At 46.1% G+C, this 21,311-nt stretch overlaps 1 protein-coding gene across 1 annotated transcript in view; it reads right to left on the bottom strand.

Moving 5' to 3' along the window:
- Positions 1 to 1,081: 1,081 nt before the first annotated feature.
- HEXD (hexosaminidase D) overlaps positions 1,082 to 21,311 on the bottom strand; it is a 51,350-nt gene continuing 31,120 nt past the window's right edge. The window contains exon 13 of the mRNA XM_060253005.1: positions 1,082 to 1,252. Within this exon, the coding sequence (XP_060108988.1) occupies positions 1,084 to 1,252 (169 nt within the window). The 3' untranslated portion in view covers positions 1,082 to 1,083. The remainder of the gene's footprint in view (positions 1,253 to 21,311) is intronic.

The raw sequence follows: 21,311 nt of genomic DNA, 5'->3' as shown, positions 1-21,311 counted from the left end.
ATCACACCGAAATACAAGCCCCAGGAAGAGCTGCTGAAGTAGCAGTGTTGACACGCAGACCTCTCCGTAGAACAAGTCGTTGTTGACAAACTCTCTGAACAACAATGTTGCAGTGAAGACTCGAAGACAAATAAGTATAATTATAATTATAATTATACATTCTGACAGACCGTTGGTTTTTATGTTTTATTAATCTACTGTTTTAACTGCTGCTATGTAATTGTTTTTAAGCCAAACCTATGTAAGTTTTATATGTTGTAAGCCGCCCTGAGCCACTTCGGTGGGAAGGGCGGGATATAAATCAAAATATAAATAAATAAATAACACATTATAAGTATATAATTATAACACATTTCCCAGGTAAAATTTATGTGTTTTGATACCAACTTCCTCTGATCAAAATACTTCAGTGATCTGGAACCAATGCTATCACAGTATGCGCGGTTAGTCAATTAATCCAAACAGGCATGACTCCCTGTTTGGAGTAATTGACTAACTGCAAGTAACTGACTAACTGCAACTTCAGCAGCCTTTCCTGGGGTGGACTCTTCAAGTGACTTGTATTTCTGTATGATTTGTGATTTTGTAATTGTGTAAATGTTTTCTATAAATGGTATAAGTTTGTAAAAAATAGCCTTTGTGCCTTTAAAGAGCTCACAGCTTTACTAGTTAGACTGGCAGTAAAAACAATTTTTGGCATTGAGCCTGAGTAACTCTTTGAAGTTTCTTATCAGTCCTTAGAGACTTCTTTGAGAGGTTTATTATCTCTTTGGAACACGTTTTTTCTTAGGCTTTCAACCATACTGTGTTCTTCCCTATTGGTTTGCAATCTCCAGGTGACAGCTGGAGAGCACTCAGAATTACAGCTGCCCTCCAGATGGCAGAGATCCACTCTACTTGAGGTGTGTGTTTGTGTGTGTGTGGGGGGGGGCGTGAATGCCTTCACTCGGGTGGGTGGGAAGACAGCAAAGGTGGGTGGGGCACTCGCCCAGAGCCTCCTTCTAGAGTCCATTGTATTTTTCTTCACAACGGGCCTTACCCCTAGTAAATAAATAAACCTCTGTAAAGCAGTCTGCAAGAGTGCTATGTTAATGCTTGTATTGCTCTGTTCAGGTCATCAACTGTGTCTTGAAGTCTCTGTAGGCTGGGTTGGATATTCTCTTCCATCCATTCCTCTACAGCAGACATACAGAAGACTTTCTTCATGGCTGTTTGAAGCTCCTGGGTCACTGTATTCCACTTGGTCAAAAGCCTAAACAGAAACCAGTGGTAGAAGTGAATATATTTCAGCAGATTCATTCAGTTTTTGGTTTAGATACAACACCAAAGAGCAGATGAATCTAAAAAGATCTTAGGTTTTAAAAGGCTGTGGGACCTACACATAGTTATAAACTACAAATAGGCTTTTGCAGCTCAAATATTTGTGACTATTCTGTGACTTAATGGTAGTGTATCCAACGGCAGGGAAGAATGCTCAAAGACAGGTGAGAAGCAGCGGGAAATCTTTTGCCTTTATTTGATCCAGCTTGGCATCGAAACTAAAGTTAAGGTTGGGGAGAGAGGTGGAGCTTCCATACATTGTCCCCTAGTTACTTCTTTTCAGTTTCCCCCCGATCTGATATCTTTTGGAAGAGATCGCAATCAAAATGCCTTTGCATGTCATGTGGATGGGAAGGTATACACAGGGGAGGGGGGGGGGGAGACTTACTAGGAGAAAGAGGAAGGCCCAGGTCATGTTGCCAGTGCCACATAGCAAGTGATGCACCATGCTGTGACATCACTGTGTCACTCTGGTATTTCGGCAAAAACTCTATGGGAAATACAGCTCCTACCATATCTTTGCCTAAATACGAGAGAATCAGCCAGATGTTGCTGGCTTGATAATGTCATTTCCTGTGTGATGCTGGCAGTGTGGCCTTGGCCTTTTTTCTGTAGCTGCCTGGGGGGCAGGACCTGTAGTATTTATTTATTTATTTAATTTATTTAAGTGATGCACATTGGGGCCAAGAATCCCAGCTACAAATACAAGTTGATGGGGTGTGAACTGGCAGAGACTGACCAAGAGAGAGATCTTGGGGTCGTGGTAGATAACTCACTGAAAATGTCAAGGCAGTGTGCGTTTGCAATAAAAAAGGCCAACGCCATGCTGGGAATTATTAGGAAGGGAATTGAAAACAAATCAGCCAGTATCATAATGCCCCTATATAAATCGATGGTGCGGTCTCATTTGGAGTACTGTGTGCAGTTCTGGTCGCCGCACCTCAAAAAGGATATTATAGCATTGGAGAAAGTCCAGAGAAGGGCAACTAGAATGATTAAAGGGCTGGAACACTTTCCCTATGAAGAAAGGTTGAAACGCTTGGGACTCTTTAGCTTGGAGAAACGTCGACTGCGGGGTGACATGATAGAGGTTTACAAGATAATGCATGGGATGGAGAAAGTAGAGAAAGAAGTACTTCTCCGGTGGTCTGGACAGTGGGTCGGTCCGACTACTGGGTATAGGCTCCTCCTCCTCTTCACAGGGTCGGGTCTTCAAACGATCCAGAGAGGGGGGGAGTGGCCTATACCTCCCAGCTCCCGCCAGTTTTTTCCCGGCCCTGCACTGAGCAGGACGGTTCTTCCAGGAGCGCTTCAATAAGCGCAGAAGATCCAGAGAGAAGATTTAAGACAGGCCGGAAGCGTAGGGTCTTACCCTTACAACGCCGGCAGGAGCAAGCCTTTGGGGTCTACTCGTTAGTAGACCGCGGATCGTTCGGCTGGGCTCCGTGACGCTCCGTTTCCCCACAGCCGCGTGTGGAACGGAGCGGAGGCTGAAGAAAGAGGCGACAGAGGGCTCGGATTACCGTGCGTTCGATCGCAGCGGTCATCCGACGCCGGCTCTTTCTTGTGGCTGGGACCGGACGTTTTTTGGCTGGGAAGCCTGGTGACGTTGGTCTGCGCAGCGGAGAGCGGTAAGCCTTCCCGGGACGGAAGCGTTGGGCCCCGTCGGTCTGGAACTCTGGAAGAGGGTTCCCCCTTTTCACCTTAATGCCTCATTTTGTGGAATTGGGGCTTGAAGGGGGGGGAGAGTCCGTTGCGTTGTGGCTCTTAAGAGCTGAAGGCAAGACTCCTCAGGTTTCCTTAAGGGTGTGACGGAGTCTGCCTATCCCCCATTTTGAGTGCCTTTTCCCGCGCTTTTTCCTATGCCCTTGCTCTCACTTCCTTTTAGGGACGAGGAGAGCAACAAGATGGCGGCCAGCTCACAGAGTAACTCCCCCAGCGAGTGTGATCTGCCCCTCCTTTCAGACAACCTGACCCCTCGACAAGAAGCTCAGAGCATTGATCTTACGGGGGAAGATGCCAAAATGAACTTATTGCAGTGGCTAAAAAAGGAGATGTTAAAGGAATTGGGGCAGGATTTAAATCAGCAATTGGGCTCTTCTGCTTCATTGAAGGGACAGAAGAAGTTAGGTGGAAGAAAAAGAGGCAGAGATCTTAGCCCTTGTGACACCTTGGAAGATCGGTCCAGGAATAAGCCCCTGCCAGATTTGGAATTTCCCCTTCCGAGTTCTGCTGAGGAGTCAGAGGGCTCTGATCAGCAGTCAGATAAGGAAGATGGCGAGCTTTCTGAGGAGGAAGAACATCCTGATACCGTGCAGTCCAGGCTTTTTCCCCTCGAGTACTACTCTAAGTTGCTCCCCAAGGTTTTGAGGACCTTAAACTTTGTAGCCACACCCAAGGAGAACGAGGATTTGGATCCTGATCTCCCTACAGGGGATATGATGCCAAAACTGAGTAGTGCCCAGACAGGGGTCCCCTTGCCAGCACCCTTTTTTGCTTTAATTAAGGCTGAATGGGAGCATCCGGCCAAGCCAAAGGCTAACCATCAGGTCCTCTCCAAACTCTACTCGCTTATCCCACAGGCCACTAAGAGATTAAAGCTGCCTACAGTAGATGACCCTGTAACCAGCCTGATCTCTAATTCAGTCCTGCCCATGGATGCAGATGGTTTACCCAGGGATCCATGTGACAGGAGGATTGAACAAGCTCTTCGTAAGGAATTTGAAGCTAATGCATGGGCCATCAAAGCGTCTACCACTTCTTCTCTGTTTGCTAGAGCAATGTGCACCTGGGCCAATAATTTGGCGTCAGCAGAGAGTGGAGCCCCTAAGGAGTTCAAAGATGAACTAAAAAAGATTGCCCTATCTGCTGCCTTTGTAGCTGACAGTTCTTTGGATACCATGCAATTGGCAGCCAAGGCCATGGCTTGCGGCGTGGCTGCACGACGCAATATTTGGCTGCGCAATTGGGAGGCTGACACGGCAGCACAGGCTAGAGTCGCAGCGGTTCCCTTTAAGGGTTCCCTATTGTTTGGGGAAGACCTGGACAGGTACCTCATCGAGAATAAAGACAAGAAGAAGGTTTTACCTTCTAAGAGTAAAGACTCAAGGCAGAAGAAATCCTTTCCTGCCTTTCGTGACTCCAAGAAGCCTTTCCGACAGGGTTCCTTTCGTTCTTTTAGAGGAAAGTGGCATCAAAAGGGACGTGACTCCAAGCCCTATTTTTCGGGAAAGCCCGACCAAAATGCTAAGAACCCCTCCAAAAAAGGGGGATCCCAATGACTATGCCTATCCTCAGACGGTAGGAAAGATAGGCGGCCGCCTTTCTTTATTCGTAAGAGTTTGGAGACAGTCAGTTCACGACAAATGGGTCCTAGAAGTGGTAGAGCAGGGCTATGCCTTGGAATTCCACTCCCTTCCTCCCAACCATTTTCGTTGGGTCCCACGGAAAAGAGATGTGATTGCTCACAGGGCTATGATGTCAGCTATTCATCACTTGTTGGACATAGGGGCAATAGAGCCCGTCCCTGTACCCCAACGAGGTTTGGGAGTTTACTCAGTTATATTTTTGGTTCCAAAAAAGAACGGGGAGTTCAGAACTATCCTGGATCTGAAATGGCTCAACAAGTTTGTCCAGACAAGACATTTCAAGATGGAAACCCTTCGGTCAGTATTACCAGCCATTCAGCCCCAGGATTTTCTGGCCTCCTTGGATCTATCAGAGGCCTACTTACATGTTCCCATTCGGGAATCACACAGGAACTTCCTTCGGTTCTCCTACGGGGGGAAACACTACCAGTATCGAGCTCTTCCTTTCGGCCTGAAGTCGTCGCCCCGAGTGTTTACCAAGATCCTGGTGACCCTGGTGGCGGAGTTGAGGTTGCAGGGAGTAGCTCTCTTTCCTTACCTCGACGACATTCTGGTGAAGGCGGGGTCTTACCAGCATTGTCTAGAAGCCACGCAACAAACAGTGCTCTTGCTACGGGACCACGGGTTTGTGATAAATCTAGAGAAAAGCAATCTCCTCCCCTCCCAGAGGCTTGTGCACCTGGGGGTGGAGATAGACACTACTCTGGACAAAGTCTTTGTGACCTCAGAGAGGCAAGAGAGGTTTTGGCTCCTCTTGCAAGAGGTCTTACAGCAGCGCAGGGTCCCAGTGATGAAGTTAGCACGGCTGTTAGGGATGATGGTTTCCTTTCAGGATTTACTTCCTTGGGCCAGGTTCCATACTCGTCCCCTACAGTTGTTCCTACGTCCATTCCAGGAGGTAATAGGGAGGAAAATCCCCAAACTAGTGATCTTACCACCCGGGTTGACATTTCAGCTTCAGTGGTGGATGGACCCAAGCCTTTTTCTTCCGGGCTATCCGCTCCGAGAACCTCAGAGGGTCTGTATGACCACGGATGCCAGCCTATGGGGTTGGGGGGCTCACTCACAGGATCAGATGGTCCAGGGGCAGTGGGAGTCCCACGAGATGAAGCGCAGCATCAATTTCCTGGAGCTCAGAGCGATTCGTCTGGGCTTACAGGGGTTGCAGACAGTAATGAGAGGTCACCACGTACTTGTGAAAACGGACAATGTGACAGCCAAAGCATATGTGAACAGGCAGGGAGGTACCAGGGTAAGGTCGCTACATGCCGAGGCAAAAACTCTATTCGAATGGGCGGAGGTCAACCTTCTGTCGTTAAAGGCGGTTCACGTTCCGGGGAAGGACAACCTTCTGGCGGACTGGCTCAGCAGGCGCTGGTTGGACCAGACAGAGTGGATGCTTCACAGAGACATCTTCAGATTGATTGTGCAGAGATACGGTCTGGTGGCAGTAGACTTGTTTGCCACGGCGGAGAACCGCCAGGTGGACAGGTTTTTTGCCAAGAACAGAGACTTGCGGGCAGAAGGGAACGATGCTCTCAGCGCCGAGTGGCCAGGGGGACTACTGTACGCCTTTCCTCCCCTTCCTCTTCTACCCAGGGTGATTCAGAGGGTGGTGGACTTCAGAGCGGAGCTGGTGCTCGTGGCTCCCTTCTGGCCGAGGCGGTCGTGGTTCCAGGAACTTCTGAGACTGTCGGTTCAGCCTCCCTGGCGACTCCCGAGCAGAGAGGACCTTCTGTCTCAGGGCAGCGTGCTTCATCCGCAACCAGAGTTGTTAAACTTGACAGTCTGGAGATTGAGCGGGGCCAGCTCGAGGAGCTAGGTTATAGTGAGGGGGTAGTGGACACTATGTTAGCATCTCGCAAAGGTTCCACTAATAGGGTGTACAATACCACCTGGAAAGTTTTCTCCGCATGGTCTTCCCAACGGGGATGGGACCCGATTTCGGTTAAGGTGAAAGGAGTCCTTGCCTTCCTCCAAGAAGGGGTTGACAAGGGTTTGTCCACTAGCACGCTTCGGAGGCAAGTGGCGGCCATTTCGTCCATCCAAGGAGTGCGGGGGCGTAAGGCCCTGTCGGCGCACCCTCATATTAAGCGTTTCTTGAGGGGTGTGGCTCTCCTTAGACCTCCACAAGTACACAGGTTCCCTTCGTGGAAATTGAATGTGGTCTTAAAGGCCTTGTGCAAACGGCCTTTTGAACCCATGGCCTCTTGCGGGCTTAAGGAACTGACGCTAAAAACCCTTTTTCTGGTGGGCATCACCTCGGCACGGAGAGTGTCGGAGTTGAGGGCTCTTTCGGTGGATAAGGACTTGTGTACCTTTCATAATGAAAAGGTGGTTCTGAGACCGGACCCATCCTTTATTCCTAAGGTTAATTCGGTTTTCCATAGGTCCCAGGAAATAGTTCTCCCTAATTTTTGCCCTAATCCTCAGTCTCCCAAGGAACGGGATTTGCACTGTTTGGACGTTAAAAGAGCGTTGTGTTTTTATATTGAACGTTCAAAGGACTGGAGAAAGTCCGATTCATTGTTTGTTTCCTTTGATAGGAAGCGCAAAGGACAACAGGTTTCTACGTCTTCCCTTAGCAGGTGGCTTCGGGAGTGTATTGGGTTGGCCTACAAATCCCAAGGTCTAGTCCCTCCGGATGGGATTACGGCTCATTCACTGCGGGGTGCTGCAACATCCGCTGTGTATCGGTCGTTCCCATCACTGGAGGATGTGTGTAAAGCAGCGACTTGGAGGTCGGTACATACCTTTACCAGACACTACAGGGTGGATAAATGGGCGTCTGCAGAGGCGGCCTTTGGAAGGCGGGTGCTGCAACATGCACTCTAAATAGGGAAGCCGGTCCCACCCGGGGGATGTTCAGCTTTGTTACGTCCCAGTAGTCGGACCGACCCACTGTCCAGACCACCGGAGAACGGAAGATTTGTAACACTTACCGTGAAGCTTCCTTCTCGGTGGACTGGCAGTGGGTCGGTCCGGCCCGCCCGATTAAGGTTGAACGGCTTCCTGGGTTTTGGAGATGTATCTTGGGGCCTCGACTGTTCCTTGTTGGGATTGTATTGTTTTCAGTATTGCCAATGTCTGTTTTCAATCTACTATTTTGGTGGTGTTGAAACATAATAAAGGTTTTTTCCTTGTTCATCTGCCTTTGCATGTGAATGGGGAGGTTGTGGAAGGTGTTTTTTCCTTAGGGGAGACAGCTTGGATACACCTGGCGGGAGCTGGGAGGTATAGGCCACTCCCCCCCTCTCTGGATCGTTTGAAGACCCGACCCTGTGAAGAGGAGGAGGAGCCTATACCCAGTAGTCGGACCGACCCACTGCCAGTCCACCGAGAAGGAAGCTTCACGGTAAGTGTTACAAATCTTCCGTTTTCTCCCTTTCTCACAATACAAGAACTCGTGGGCATTCGATGAAATTGCTGAGCAGACAGGTTAAAACAGATAAAAGGAAGTACTTCTTCACCCAAAGGGTGATTAACATGTGGGATTCACTGCCACAGGAGGTGGTGGCGGCCACAAGCATAGCCACCTTCAAGAGGGGTTTAGGGGGGGCGTGGCGTCGCACGCATAGGGAATGGACGCCTGAAAACAGAGCTCCTTACTTACCCCTGCCAAATCCACTTAAGCAAGCGCCCAGCGTTGTTGTTTGTTTTCTTTTTTTTCTTTAATTAGTATGGGAACAGTAGATGGTCAAAAATCCAGATCAAAAAGAAACTCAAGGAACTCTGTTAAAGACTATTTTCCCAAAAAGCCTAAGGCTAAGGCCTCAGGAAAAGCAAGCAGCCCTGCAAGCAAGATGGCGTCGGGAGAAGGGGAAAACACAGCAGCAGACCTAGCTTCATTTCGTTCTGAGGTAATGGAGGCTTTTCAAAAACTGGAAAAAAATATGACTGACAAAATATCTGCCATGATCCAGCCCCTTTCTGCTCAGTTGGAGGGTTTCAAAACGTCCTTAGAGAAGGTGGCAGAGACTGCAGATTCTGCTTTTAACATGGCATGTGCTGTGCAGGAGGACACTCAGTATTTTTATAAAAGAGATGAATGGGCCACTGATAAAATTATTGCACTTGAGAACCAACTGAAAATGGGGAATGTTAAAATTCGCGGGCTCCCCGAGAACTCTGCCTCTCCCTCTGACCTAAAATCTCTTATAGCCTCCTGGCTATCAAAGGCATTGGGTTTTTCTGAATCTGATCTTTGTGCCCTGGAGGCTGCATATAGAATTGGCCCTTTGCGCACACAGAAAACTTCGTTGCCTAGGGACATTTTAGTCCGTTTCTCTTCTGCCTCAGTTAAATCCAAGCTGCTGCAAAAAGCCCGGGCTATAAATCCACTTCTGCTAGGAGATTACAACATCCAAATTCTACAGGATTTGTCTTCTGAAACCTTGCAAAGGCGGAAAATTTTGAAGCCAATTATTGAAATCCTGAACAGGGAAAACATCAGATATCGATGGGTTGCTTCGTACAAGCTGCAAGTTACTGTACAGGATCGGTCGTTTGTCGCTGGAGGCCTTGACTCAGGCCTAAGCATGCTGAGAGATTTGAATCTTCCTGTTCCCACCGGCCTTATAGAAGCAGTCTCACATGTTCACTCAATAACTTCAGACACTAGATGGCGTCGTGTGCCTATGAACCGTCCTGATCGGCCTGTTTCTCCTAGAAGCTAAACGCTGGAACTGTTGCTATGCAGAAATCTTCCCTTTTTTGTGTGGATTCTTGACGTCCCCTTTTTTTTTTTCCTGACATATAAGCTTTGCCTACTGAACTGCTGACTTATAAGCTTTGCATACGTGTAACTCTGTCACGGCTTAGAAATATGCTGATGATTGTTTCGTGCCTATGAAGCAATGTTTATATACGAAATTGGGGGGTCCCCCCCCTTTTTTTTTTTTGGTTATTTATATCTTTTGAACACAATGTTATGAATGTGAGGGAGTTATTAATTCAAATCAACTCATTAAAGGAAATCTTCTTGGTTGATTGGGTATGCATGATTGGAAGAATGGGGTGACTTGGAATATATGGTTTGAGTAGGAGCTGGAATGGGGAGGCTGGGTGTTGAGTGAGGGAGTGGGAGAGAGGGAGGGAGAGAGAGTGAGTGAGGGGGGGTAGATCAGAGTGAGAAACTTGAATAGTATGATTAGGGTTTTATATCAATATATTTCTTTCTACTATGAGTTAATGAATTGTCAGGACCTTTTCCCTTCCTGTGTGAATTGTTGAATGGAAATGAATCTGTGAGGCAGAGGGTGGGTAGGGAATGTATGTGTGTGTCAGTTTGTGCCTTATGCTACTATGAAGGTTTGGAAACTTGTTTCCCTCACCATCATATCTCCCTACATAGGCTTATAAGTGGCTGAAGGATAGTTGGTGGGGAGTGTTTGGGGAGACCAGTATTTAATAGCGTTCATAGTTCTGTTTAAAGTTTCATTGTATTTTTATCATAGTGTCTTAAGTCTTACAATAACTTTGTGATCGAGATCTGATGCTGTTACACATGGTATATTAGTTTGCCTGTAATTATCTTTAATTCACTAACCTGAGTTGGTAAAAGGCACAGGTTTTATTATATGTGGCTTTCTAGGCATTTTAGCCTTGACTCGATCAGCTTTGTTTGGCCTTTCATTATAAACTTTCTATACATTCGGCTCTGTTATTCTGTTTATAAATTTTATTTTTGCTGGGTTGATAGTGTTAAATATAAGCATTTTTGGCAGAGAGGGAGAATGGAGAACTTCAGTTTTTTTTAATTAGCTCCATTTGGTAGTTGTTGCTAGTTGTGTGGTGTCTTCAGTAACGAAGACTTCCGCTTCAAATTTATCCTTTTAAGTAAATAGTTGTTGTTTTCCCAAGTTTGGGTTAACAGAGTTGGAGGGTGAGTTAGTGGCTAGTGTCTGTTAATGCTAGACCACTGGTGTTGGTTATGGTTTTTTGTTTGTGTTACGGGCAGCATAACTGTATTGAATTATTATGGATTTAGTTGGAAGTTTTTTAAAGCCTTTGATCTGAAATCTGTCCTCATACCTTTGAAATTTGATCTACAGGATTCGCCTCTAGCTATCCTGGTGGCACCTGGGTTCAAAGCTATGAATTGCAATAATTTTGATAACCTTGGTTATTTCCTCTTTCAATTATGGCAGAGTGCCACTTGAAATTTCTATCTCTAAACTGTAATGGGCTAAATAATTTAATTAAGAAAAAACGGGTTGCCTCTGCCATCTCTCATCAGAAACCAGATATAGTTTTTTTGCAAGAAACTCACCTTAAGGGTAACCAGCCCAAGGTCTTCCAGTCAAAATTTTTTGCTCATCAATTTCAAGCTTACGGGTCCTCCAAAGCAAGAGGTGTGGCCATCTTAATAGGTAAATCAGTCCAATTCACTTTTGAAAATTCCTCAATTGACCCTAGGGGTCGGTATATTTTTATCAATGGGGTCTTTAATGGTAGCCCTTATACTCTGGCATCGGTGTATGCTCCAAATGATGGACAAATTGCATTTATTAAAGATACGTTGTCACAACTTCAAACTTTTCATAAAGGGCCCATTATTTTGGGAGGAGATCTCAACTATGTTGTCAATCCTTCTTTAGATAGATCTCAAAAAAGCCTGCTACCTCTATCTGCCAATAAATGGTCTCAATCAAAAGATTCGAATGGCCAAAATGATTTAGCTCAAATCTTTCAATCCTATAATCTGTCAGACATTTGGAGAAGCAGGCATCCAAAAGAAAGAGACTATACCTTCTTTTCTTCTCGTCATCAAACTTATTCCAGAATAGATTTTCTTTTAGTTTCGGATTCTATTTCTAACCTTTTTTTTAAAGTAGACATTGGCCCAATGATTTGGTCTGATCATGCATGGTTGGAAGGTTATATGTCAGGAATCACTGAAAGATCTTTTTCTTTTAATTGGAGATTGGATAGTAAACTTCTGTCTATGAAATCGGTTACAGATTCCATTGAAAAAGACATTAAAGAATTTTTTCAATTCAATACTGAGTGTGGAGTACCTCAGCATATAGTTTGGGACTCGTTTAAAGCTGTAATTCGTGGCAGATTTTTGGCTATTGCCTCTTCGTATAAAAAAGAAAAAGACAAAATTAGATCAGATTTGGTTGCCAACATTACCAAATTGGAAGAGAAATTTAAAAAATTTGGTAGCAAAAAAACTTATTCAAAACTTCTTATAGAAAGGAAAAAATTAGAATCTTTTGACGTCTCCAAGATTCAAAAACAAATGGCTTATATAAAACAAAAATATTGGTTTCGAACTCCTCAATCCCTTAAACTCCTATCATGGAAGGTTAAAAAGAGAATATCCTCAATGGCTATTTCTTCCATTCGTTCTAAATCCGGTACCTTGAAACATTCCACTAAGGATATTGTAGGAGTTTTTAAAAAATACTATTCATCTCTATATTCCTCCCAGCATCCAGCATCAGACCTTATTTCATCTTTTTTAGACACTCACTCAGTTATTAAGCCTGTTTCTCCTGAGGTTAAATCCCTTTTGGACAAACCTTTTACTGCACTTGAAATACAGGAGACTATCAAGTCTATGAAATCCAATAAATCTCCAGGCCGAGATGGCTTTATACCAGAATTTTATAAATTTTTTAATACTTTGTTGGCTCCCATCTTGGCGGACGCCTGTAATCAGTTTGTACAGTCTGGTTCTTTTCCAGTTACTTGGTCACAGGCAAAAATCATTCTTCTTCCAAAGAAAGACAAAGACTTGCTAGACCCTAGTTCATACAGGCCGATATCGCTCCTTAATTGCGATTACAAGATTTTTACAGCAGCCCTGGTGGCTAGGCTTAATACTTTTATAGGGAACTACATTCATCCTGACCAATCGGGCTTTATCCCACACCGTGAGTTAACGGACAATACTAGAATGGTCCTTGATGTTATTCAATACTGCCGGAAATTTAATATTGAGTCTTCCTTTATCTTGTCTATTGATTTTGAAAAAGCCTTTGATTCCGTTGAAGTTCCTTATCTTACAACCTTACTGCAGAAAATGAATTTTGGCCCGAATTTTCTGAAGATAATCCATTCTTTATATAAGTCGCCTTCTGCTATTCTTTCTATTAATAATTTGGATTCTGAAGAATTTAATCTTTTCAGAGGGACGAGGCAAGGTTGCCCCTTGTCTCCTCTGCTTTTTGCAATCGCAATTGAACCTCTTGCTAATGCTATCCGTAATACCAATATTATTGCTGGTATCCCTATTAGAAAGAAACAAATTAAGGTGTCTTTGTTTGCAGATGACCTAGTGCTTTTTGTTACAAAACCTAAGACTTCTTTACCAGCTGTCTTTGATTTATTATCTGTATTTTCTTCTATATCGGGTCTTCGAGTAAACCCATCTAAAACCATTCTTTATCCCATCACAATTTCAGATGCTCTCCAAGATTCCATCTACTCAAATTATCACTTCAAAAAAATGGATAGATATTGGACATATTTGGGGATCAATATACCTTTAAAATTGGGAGATATTTTTAAAGTCAATCATCATTTATTGATTAAGGACATTCTTACTATGCAAAAGAATAAAAATTCTTCACTCATTCCCTGGAATGAAAAAATTCAGATTATTAAATCTTTTATTTTCCCCAAATTTCTGTTTTTATTTCGAGCCATTCCTATTCTTATTCCTGAGGACTTATTTGTGGGTTGGCGTCGTTCGTTCTTAAGATACATTTGGAACAAGGGCTTATCTAGAATAGGGTATGCAACTCTTATTCGTTCTAAATCCTCAGGTGGTCTGGCTCTTCCGGATCTGCATAAATTTTATGAAGCTGCCATTTTAGGAGGCCTTGTCAGATACCATGATGCTGATTTAAATTCAGGCTGGAAGGTCCTAGAAGATACCTATCTAAATAACAAATCGTTTCAATCTACATTATGGGAATTTCCAAAGAAGAGACCTCCTAATATCTCCTCCAACCTTTTCCTTAAAGCCATTTTTCAGATTTGGGACAAACGCCGCCTCTTTTTAGCCCCTCCTATGTCTCCACTATCTCATTTTATGGATGTTTCTTGGTTTCAACCGGGGTTTTTTTACAAGTCTTTTCCAATTTGGAAAAAATATAATCTTTATAGGTTTGTGGATATTTTGTCCAATGGAAAAGTGCTCGACAAAAAATCTTTAGAAGAGAAAACTGGTGGGACAAAAATCCCATGGTTTGAATACTTGCAAATTAACAACTTGGTGACATCACTCTCAAAGAAATACAATTTCAATCGACCTCTTACTTTCTTTGAATCCTTGCTACAATCTCCTTTTTTAAAGCGGAAGGGACTGATTTCATTTATCTATAAGGGTTTGCTAGACATTGATGCTGTTGATTTGTTATCCTATCAAGAAATTTGGCAAAGGAATAGTTCAATTAATTTTCAGGAGGATGTTTGGCAACAAATCTGGTCATCTCCTTCGTTTGTTTCAAAATCATTGAATATACAATTACAAACTCAAAAAATTTTGTTCCGGTGGTATTTAACACCTCAGAGATTAAGCCATATGGCGATAAATCAATCCTCCAAATGTTGGAAAAATTGTGGAGAGGTGGGCACATTTATACACTGCTGGTGGTCTTGCCCGAGGGTGCAGTCGTTTTGGGCAGTAATTGTGGCAAAAATCAAGGATATCACGGGCTATAGTTTACCCTTAAGATTGGAACTCATTTTGCTTGACTGTTGGAAAGGTATTTCTATTACTTCTCTCAATAAATCCCTGATATCCCTTTTACTAGCTGCTGCTAAAATGGTGTTAGCCCAATTTTGGAAATCTCCCAATATTCCTCCAGTTAAAGCCTGGTATGCTAAAATCTGGGAGGTCTATGCTATGGACAAGATAGCAGATAGTTTATGCAACATAAATAATTCAGAAGGTAACGATTCTCTGATGTACAAGTGGCTTCCATTTCTTAAATTTTCTTTTAGTCCTGTAGATCAGATGCGTACATGTATTCCTGGTAGATATTATGACATTATTAATTTGATGTAATTAACATATGGACAGAGTACTTATTTTTTAATTCAGCTGCCAAGTATGTATGTATGTGTGAATGTATGTATGTGTTGTTTTGTTTGTATTTTGTGTATATATATATATTCTGTTTTCTGCTGGTATGCTATGCTTATACACAAAGAATGATTGCAGATACAGTCATTGATTGCTTTATTTGTATGTTTACTAAATTCAATAAAAAAGTTTTTGGACATTAAAAAAAAAAAAAGAGGGGTTTAGATAAAAACATGGAGCAGAGGTCCATCAGTGGCTATTAGCCACAGTGTGTGTGTATACACACACACACATATATATATATATATATATATATATATATATATATATATATATATATATATATATATATATATATATATATATATATATATATATAAATTTTTGCCACTGTGTGACACAGAGTGTTGGACTGAATGGGCCACTGGCCTGATCTAACATGGCTTCTCTTATGTTCTTATGTTCTTATTTATATCCCGCCCTCCCCACTGAAGACAGGCTCAGGGCGGCTCACAGGTTAGGGTTGAAAATGACCAACAAGATAAAAACATTGATAATACATAAAGCATAAAACAATATTAAAATATCAGTTAAAAACAATATAACAATGGATGCAAGTACAATGATTCATCATGCAATTAAGTTTCAGTAGTCAGTGTTAGATGTTCCATAGGGCCCCAAATCTCCATAGTGTGGTGGGAAGAAGATATTGGATTTATATCCCGCCCTCCACTCTGAAGAGTCTCAGAGCGGCTCACAATCTCCTTTACCTTCCTCCCCCACAACAGACACCCTGTGAGGTGGGTGGGGCTGAGAGGGCTCTCACAGCAGCTGCCCTTTCAAGGACAGAGCCTCAGAGCGGCCTACAATCTCCTTTACCTTCCTCCCCCACAACAGACATCCTGTGAGGTGGGTGGGGCTGGAGAGGGCTCTCACAGCAGCTGTCCTTTCAAGGACAACCTCTGTCAGAGCTATGGCTGACCCAAGGCCATGCTAGCAGGTGCAAGTGGAGGAGTGAGGAATCAAACCCGGTTCTCCCAGATAAGAGTCCGCACACTTCACCACTACACCAAACTGGCTCTCCAGTCCAGAATGATGTTAAATTCTGATTTATGGGCCTAGTTCGTTGCTGTAAGTTATCCTTATGGAAAAGCAAGGTGGAAGAGTGCCATTTTACAGGCCCTGTGGAACTGTGCGAGCTCTCGCAGGGCCCTAACATCCTCCGGCAACTCATTCCACCAGCTAGGTGCAGCTGTGGAAAAGGCCCTGGCTCTAGTTGTCTGAAGCCTCACTTCCTTGACACTGGGGACTACCAGAAGATTTTGGGATCCGGACTGAAATGCTCGCTGGGACATATAAGGGGAAAGGCGGTCCCTAAGGTATGCAGGACCCAAGCCATATAGGACTTTAAATGTTAAAACCAGCACCTTGAAGCGAATCCGGTACATTATTGGTAGCCAGTGCAGCGCTTTCACACAGGCTGAATGTGTTCCCATAAAGGAACTCCCATTAACAGCCTGCTGGCAGCCTTCTGCACTAGCTGGAGACGCCAGATTTGGGACAAGGGCAGCCCCATGTAGAGGGTATTATAGTAATCCAGCCTCGAGGTGACCAACGCATGGATCACAGTTGCCAAGTCGTCGCGTTCGAGAAAGGGGACCAACTGCCTCACCATCCGTAGATGGTGGAAAGCTGACTTGGCAGTGGCCGCTACTTGAGCCTCCATCTAGCTCATCTAGGGAATTGCCAGGGGGCCAAGGGTCCCGGAGAGCCATCTGGAACCGCATGGGGTCCATTTGGCTCTGTGGGTGAGCTGTAATACGCTCGCCGCCTGTACAGGGTTGGAGCAGGATATTCAAACTGGCCTTCAGGACATAGTGATCTGACCATGGCACTGCATCAGCAGTAATACAGGCCACTGTCATTCCCGCCGCAAAGATCAAAACCAGAGTGTGCCCAGCCTGATGGGTGGGAGTTATATATTGAGAGAGTCCCAGCATCGCCATGCATGACACCAGGTCCGATGCCAATGTGAAGCCCACGTCATCACCCAGGACCAAAAGTCTAGGGTGCTCCAACGCCCAGTCTGCTATGGCCTCCATAAGGGCCGGCAGGGCATTGGCTGGTGCAGAGGGTGGTTGGTACACCAGCCAAATACCCAAACTCTCTTGTACCTCAACCACCATGCTGGCACACTCAACACCGGTGATCCTTGGAGCCGGGAGTGTCCGGAAGGAGTAAGCCTCCCAGATGAACATCGCTATTCCTACCCCCCGTCCATCAGTCCGTGATTGGTGAAGGACCGAGAACCCAGGGGGAGCTACTTGGGAGAGAGCGACTGTCTCCCTGTCTTGCACCCAGGTCTCCGTCATGCAAGCCAGGTCCATATTCTGCTCTATCAGGAAATCCCGCAAAATAGAGGTCTTATTATTAATTGACCTGGTATTGCACAACACCAATGTCGGAGACGGATGTTCCAACTTGGCCCCACTGCTTGCAACCGTTGGGATGGGACACAGGCTGGAAGGGGATCTCTGCCTCCATTCGGGGGGTCTAGCAACCCTATTTTTGGAGGCCCCCCCTGCATTGCCATCATTTTTCTTGTTCCCCCTCTCCCAGGCTTTTATGAATTGGTGACTGCTATACCACAATGATCCTCCTCTGAATTTCCAGCTTCCCTGAAAAAGTCTCTAGCCTTTTTTCTTCATGGAGATTATCTTCTAAGGGAGGGGGGGGGGCGGAATGGCAGTCACAGGGTGCTGGGCAAGGGAAGTACAGGAAAAGCTGACATGCAGCCACAGCAGCAACAGCCGCAGAGAATCATCACTGTGTGGAAGCAGCTTGTGTGTCCCCCCCACCACCTTTGTGCTGTTACAGTTCTAATAAAGCAATAACTGACACAAATAGATTCCTGACTTGTCTTGCTGACAGCTTCCTTTTCCAGAAAGTGAAGAAGGAAACAAGGGGATCTGCTATCTTGGACTTGATTCTCACCAACCAGGAAGAATTGATTGAGGAAGTGGAAACAGTGGGCACCCTGGGCAGTAGTGACCATGTGATTTTGGAAGTTACAGTCTCAGGGAAAGAAAAAGCTATACGTAGTCAGACTTATAGGTTGGACTTCAGAAAGGCAAGCTTCGACAAACTTAGAACTATGCTGGGTAAAATCCCACAGTCAGAAATACTTAGGAAGAAGGGGGTTCAAGAGGGGCGGGAATTTCTTAAAAGCGAAAAACTGAAAGCGCAATCACAGACAATTCCGATGAGAAGAAAAAATGGAAGAAGCCTAAAGAAGCCAAGGTGGCCCCATAAATAGCTCTCTAAAGATTTGAGAAATAAAAAAGTCTCCTTTAGGAATTGAAAGGAGGGCCTTATAACCAGGGGTGAATATAAACAAAACACCAGTGCTTGTAGAGAAAAAGTTAGGAAAGGACAGGTTTCTTACCTGTAACTGGTGATCTTCGAGTGGTCATCTGTGCAATCACACATATGGGTAATCCGCAGGATTGGTCCCAACCTCGGAGAATTCAAAGCAATCTTGATCGCAGATCTGGCGCGCCTCCCACTCGTCCTGGGGAGGAGGCAGGCACTGCGCATGCCTGGACGAGGGGGAGGCGCCTAGCCACTCAGTTTCTTCCCGCCGCCGGACAGGTGGAAAACGAATGTGCTAGATGAGCGTCCAGCAGCGGGGAAGGCTGGGTGGGTCTGTGTGATTGCACAGATGACCACTCGAAGATCACCAGTTACAGGTAAGAAACCTGTCCATCTTCTTCGTGGTCTCTGTGCATTCACACATATGGGTGATTAGCGAGCTATTTCTTCGGAGGTGGGTGCTGGATCTGTAAGAATATGCATGGTTAGGACAGAAACATAAAGAGTATAGTACTCACGATGGTTAGTCGAAGATGGAGCGCAGCACTGCTTGTCCGAAGGAGGCATCACGCCGGGCACGGACGTCAAGAGCGTAGTGCGAGGCAAAGGTAGATGTAGAGGACCAGACGGCTGCAGCGCAGATGTCCTCTATAGGGATGCCCTTCATGAAGGCTGACGAGGTAGCCACGGCTCTGGTCGAGTGGGCTCGTATGTGTTGAGGAACTGGCTGTTTCGCCAGTTGGTAGCAGAGTTCAATAGCGGCAACGAGCCACTTGGAAAGTCTCTGAGTAGATATTTTGCTGCCCTTGTTGTGGGCGGCGTACGCGACAAAGAGTCTAGGGTCTGTACGGAATTGGCGGGTTCTGTCTATGTAGAAGGCTAGAGCCCTACGTGCGTCCAGGTTATGGAGCGCCCTTTGCCCTGCATCCGCGGGGTGCTGAAAGAAAGCTGGTATGGTTGATTGTCTCCCCAGGTGAAAGGGAGAGACGACCTTTGGCAGGAATGTCGGGTCGGGTCGGAGGACCACCGTGCTATTGTGAAAGATCGTATATGGTGGGTCCGCCCTGAGTGCACAGATGTCGCTGGCCCTCTTGCCTGTGGTGAGAGCCGTGAGTAAGGCTGTCTTCCATGACAGCAGGTGTAGTGGAATAGAAGCCATGGGCTCAAAAGGCGGTTTCATGAGCTGGCTTAGGACGAGAGAAAGGCTCCAGGTAGGAAGAATTTGTTTGACTGGTGGGTGTAGGCGAATGATGCCCTTGAGGAAGGCTCTGGTAGCATGGTGAGAGAAGACAGTCGTGCCCCCAATGCGGGGGTGGAAGGCTGAGATGGCTGCCAGGTGAACCTTCAGTGAAGAGTATGAGAGTCCCGCCCTAGAGAGCGTTAGGGTATAGGTTAGCACCTGGGATATGGTGGCGCAGCTAGGGTCGAAGTTGTGTTGTGAGGCATAGTGAGAGAAACGCTTCCACTTAAGTAGATAGGATTTTCTAGTGGATGGCTTCCTAGAATTCAATAGGACCTGGCGGACCTCAGGGGGAAACTCTAGAAACTGATCCTCCAGGCTGTCAATTTGAGTGATGCCGGGTTGTGATGCAGGACCTTGCCGTTCTGTTGGGAGAGGAGGTCCTGTGCTTGAGGAAGTAGGAGGAATGTATTGTTGGACAGAAGCAGCAAGGTTGTAAACCATGGCTGGCGGGGCCACCATGTGGTTATTAGAATGCAATTCGTGCGGTCTACTTGAATCTTCTGTAGAACTCTGGTGATAAGTGGAACGGGAGGAAAGAGGTAGTGGAATGCTCCCTTCCACGTTTGGAGGAAGGCGTCCCCTTTGGAGAGTTGAGACGGAGGACCCCTCATGTAGAAGTGGATGCATTGGGCATTTGACGGTGAAGCAAATACATCTACTTTCGGGGTCCCGAAGATGCTGAAGATCTGTCGGATGTATTTGCTGTTGATGGACCACTCGTGGTTGTTGGTCGAGTGGCGGCTCAGGGCATCTGCCTGGGTGTTTTCGGTTCCTGGTAGGTGAACAGCCGTGAGGAAGATGCCCTGGCTTATGCTCCAGTGCCACAACGCCAGGGCCCTCTTGCAGAGTCTGATGGAGGCGGTGCCTCCCTGCCTGTTGATGTAGAAGACCGTGGCGATGCTGTCGGAGGTGACCTGGACGTGCTGGTTCCTCAGCGATGGGAGGAAGGACCGTAAGGCCTTGTGCACTGCGAGGAGCTCTAAGCAGTTTATGTGGAGAGAGCGTTCGTAGTCTGACCACTGGCCCTGTACTGTGAGGGCTCCCAAGTGGGCTCCCCATCCCCACTTGGAGGCGTCTGTGGTGACAATCACCGAGGGGGGTGCCTGTTTGAACGGCATGCCCTTGCGGAGGTGACGTTCCATTGTCCACCACTTGAGGGATGTTATGATGTGTGGCGGGAGGGTGAGTAGCGTGGACTGGTGCTGTGTGTGCGGATGGAAGGTCCTGACGAACCACATCTGCAGGGGTCGCATGTGGAGCTTCGCGAAGCACAGAACTGCGGTGGTTGCTGCCATGAGGCCTAACATTCTCTGGAATGTGAGGGCTGTTTGAGATCGCTGGGCGATGATGGTGGTGGCCAGAGACTGTATACCGAGTACTCTGTCCTGAGGTAGGGAGGCCGTTTGAGAGACTGTGGAGATGTCTGCTCCTATAAACTGGATTCGCTGGGTAGGAACCAGTTTGGACTTTGATAGGTTGACTTGGAGGCCTAGGGTGGCCAGGAGAGAGAGGGTAGCGGAGACGTCCAGTTGCAGCTGTTCCTTTGAGTGTGCGACGATCAGCCAGTCGTCTATGTACGGGTAAATTGATATGTGTTGCTGACGTAGTGTGGCTGCTACCACTGCCATACACTTGGTGAAAACCCTCGGGGCTGTGGATAGGCCGAACGGGAGGGAGCAGAACTGGAAGTGCTGTTCCCCGATGGCGAACCTGAGAAACCTTCTGTGACGGTGATTGATTGTGATGTGGAAATAGGCATCCTGAAGGTCTATGGACGCCATCCATGCTTGTTCTGGGATGAGCGGGAGGATTGCCTGGAGTGTGATCATACGGAATTTCTTGTAGGTTATGTGCAGGTTGAGTTTGCGGAGGTCGAGGATGGGGCGGAGTCCACCGTCCTTTTTTGGCACCAGGAAGTAACGGGAATAAAATCCGGTGTGATGGTATTGAGGTGGAACTGGTTCTA

This window comes from Heteronotia binoei, chromosome 13 (assembly GCF_032191835.1).
Source record: "Heteronotia binoei isolate CCM8104 ecotype False Entrance Well chromosome 13, APGP_CSIRO_Hbin_v1, whole genome shotgun sequence".
Taxonomy (NCBI): domain Eukaryota; kingdom Metazoa; phylum Chordata; class Lepidosauria; order Squamata; family Gekkonidae; genus Heteronotia; species Heteronotia binoei.
Note: the sequence above shows the minus strand (reverse complement) of the source record. Positions and strands in the feature narration are given on the sequence as shown.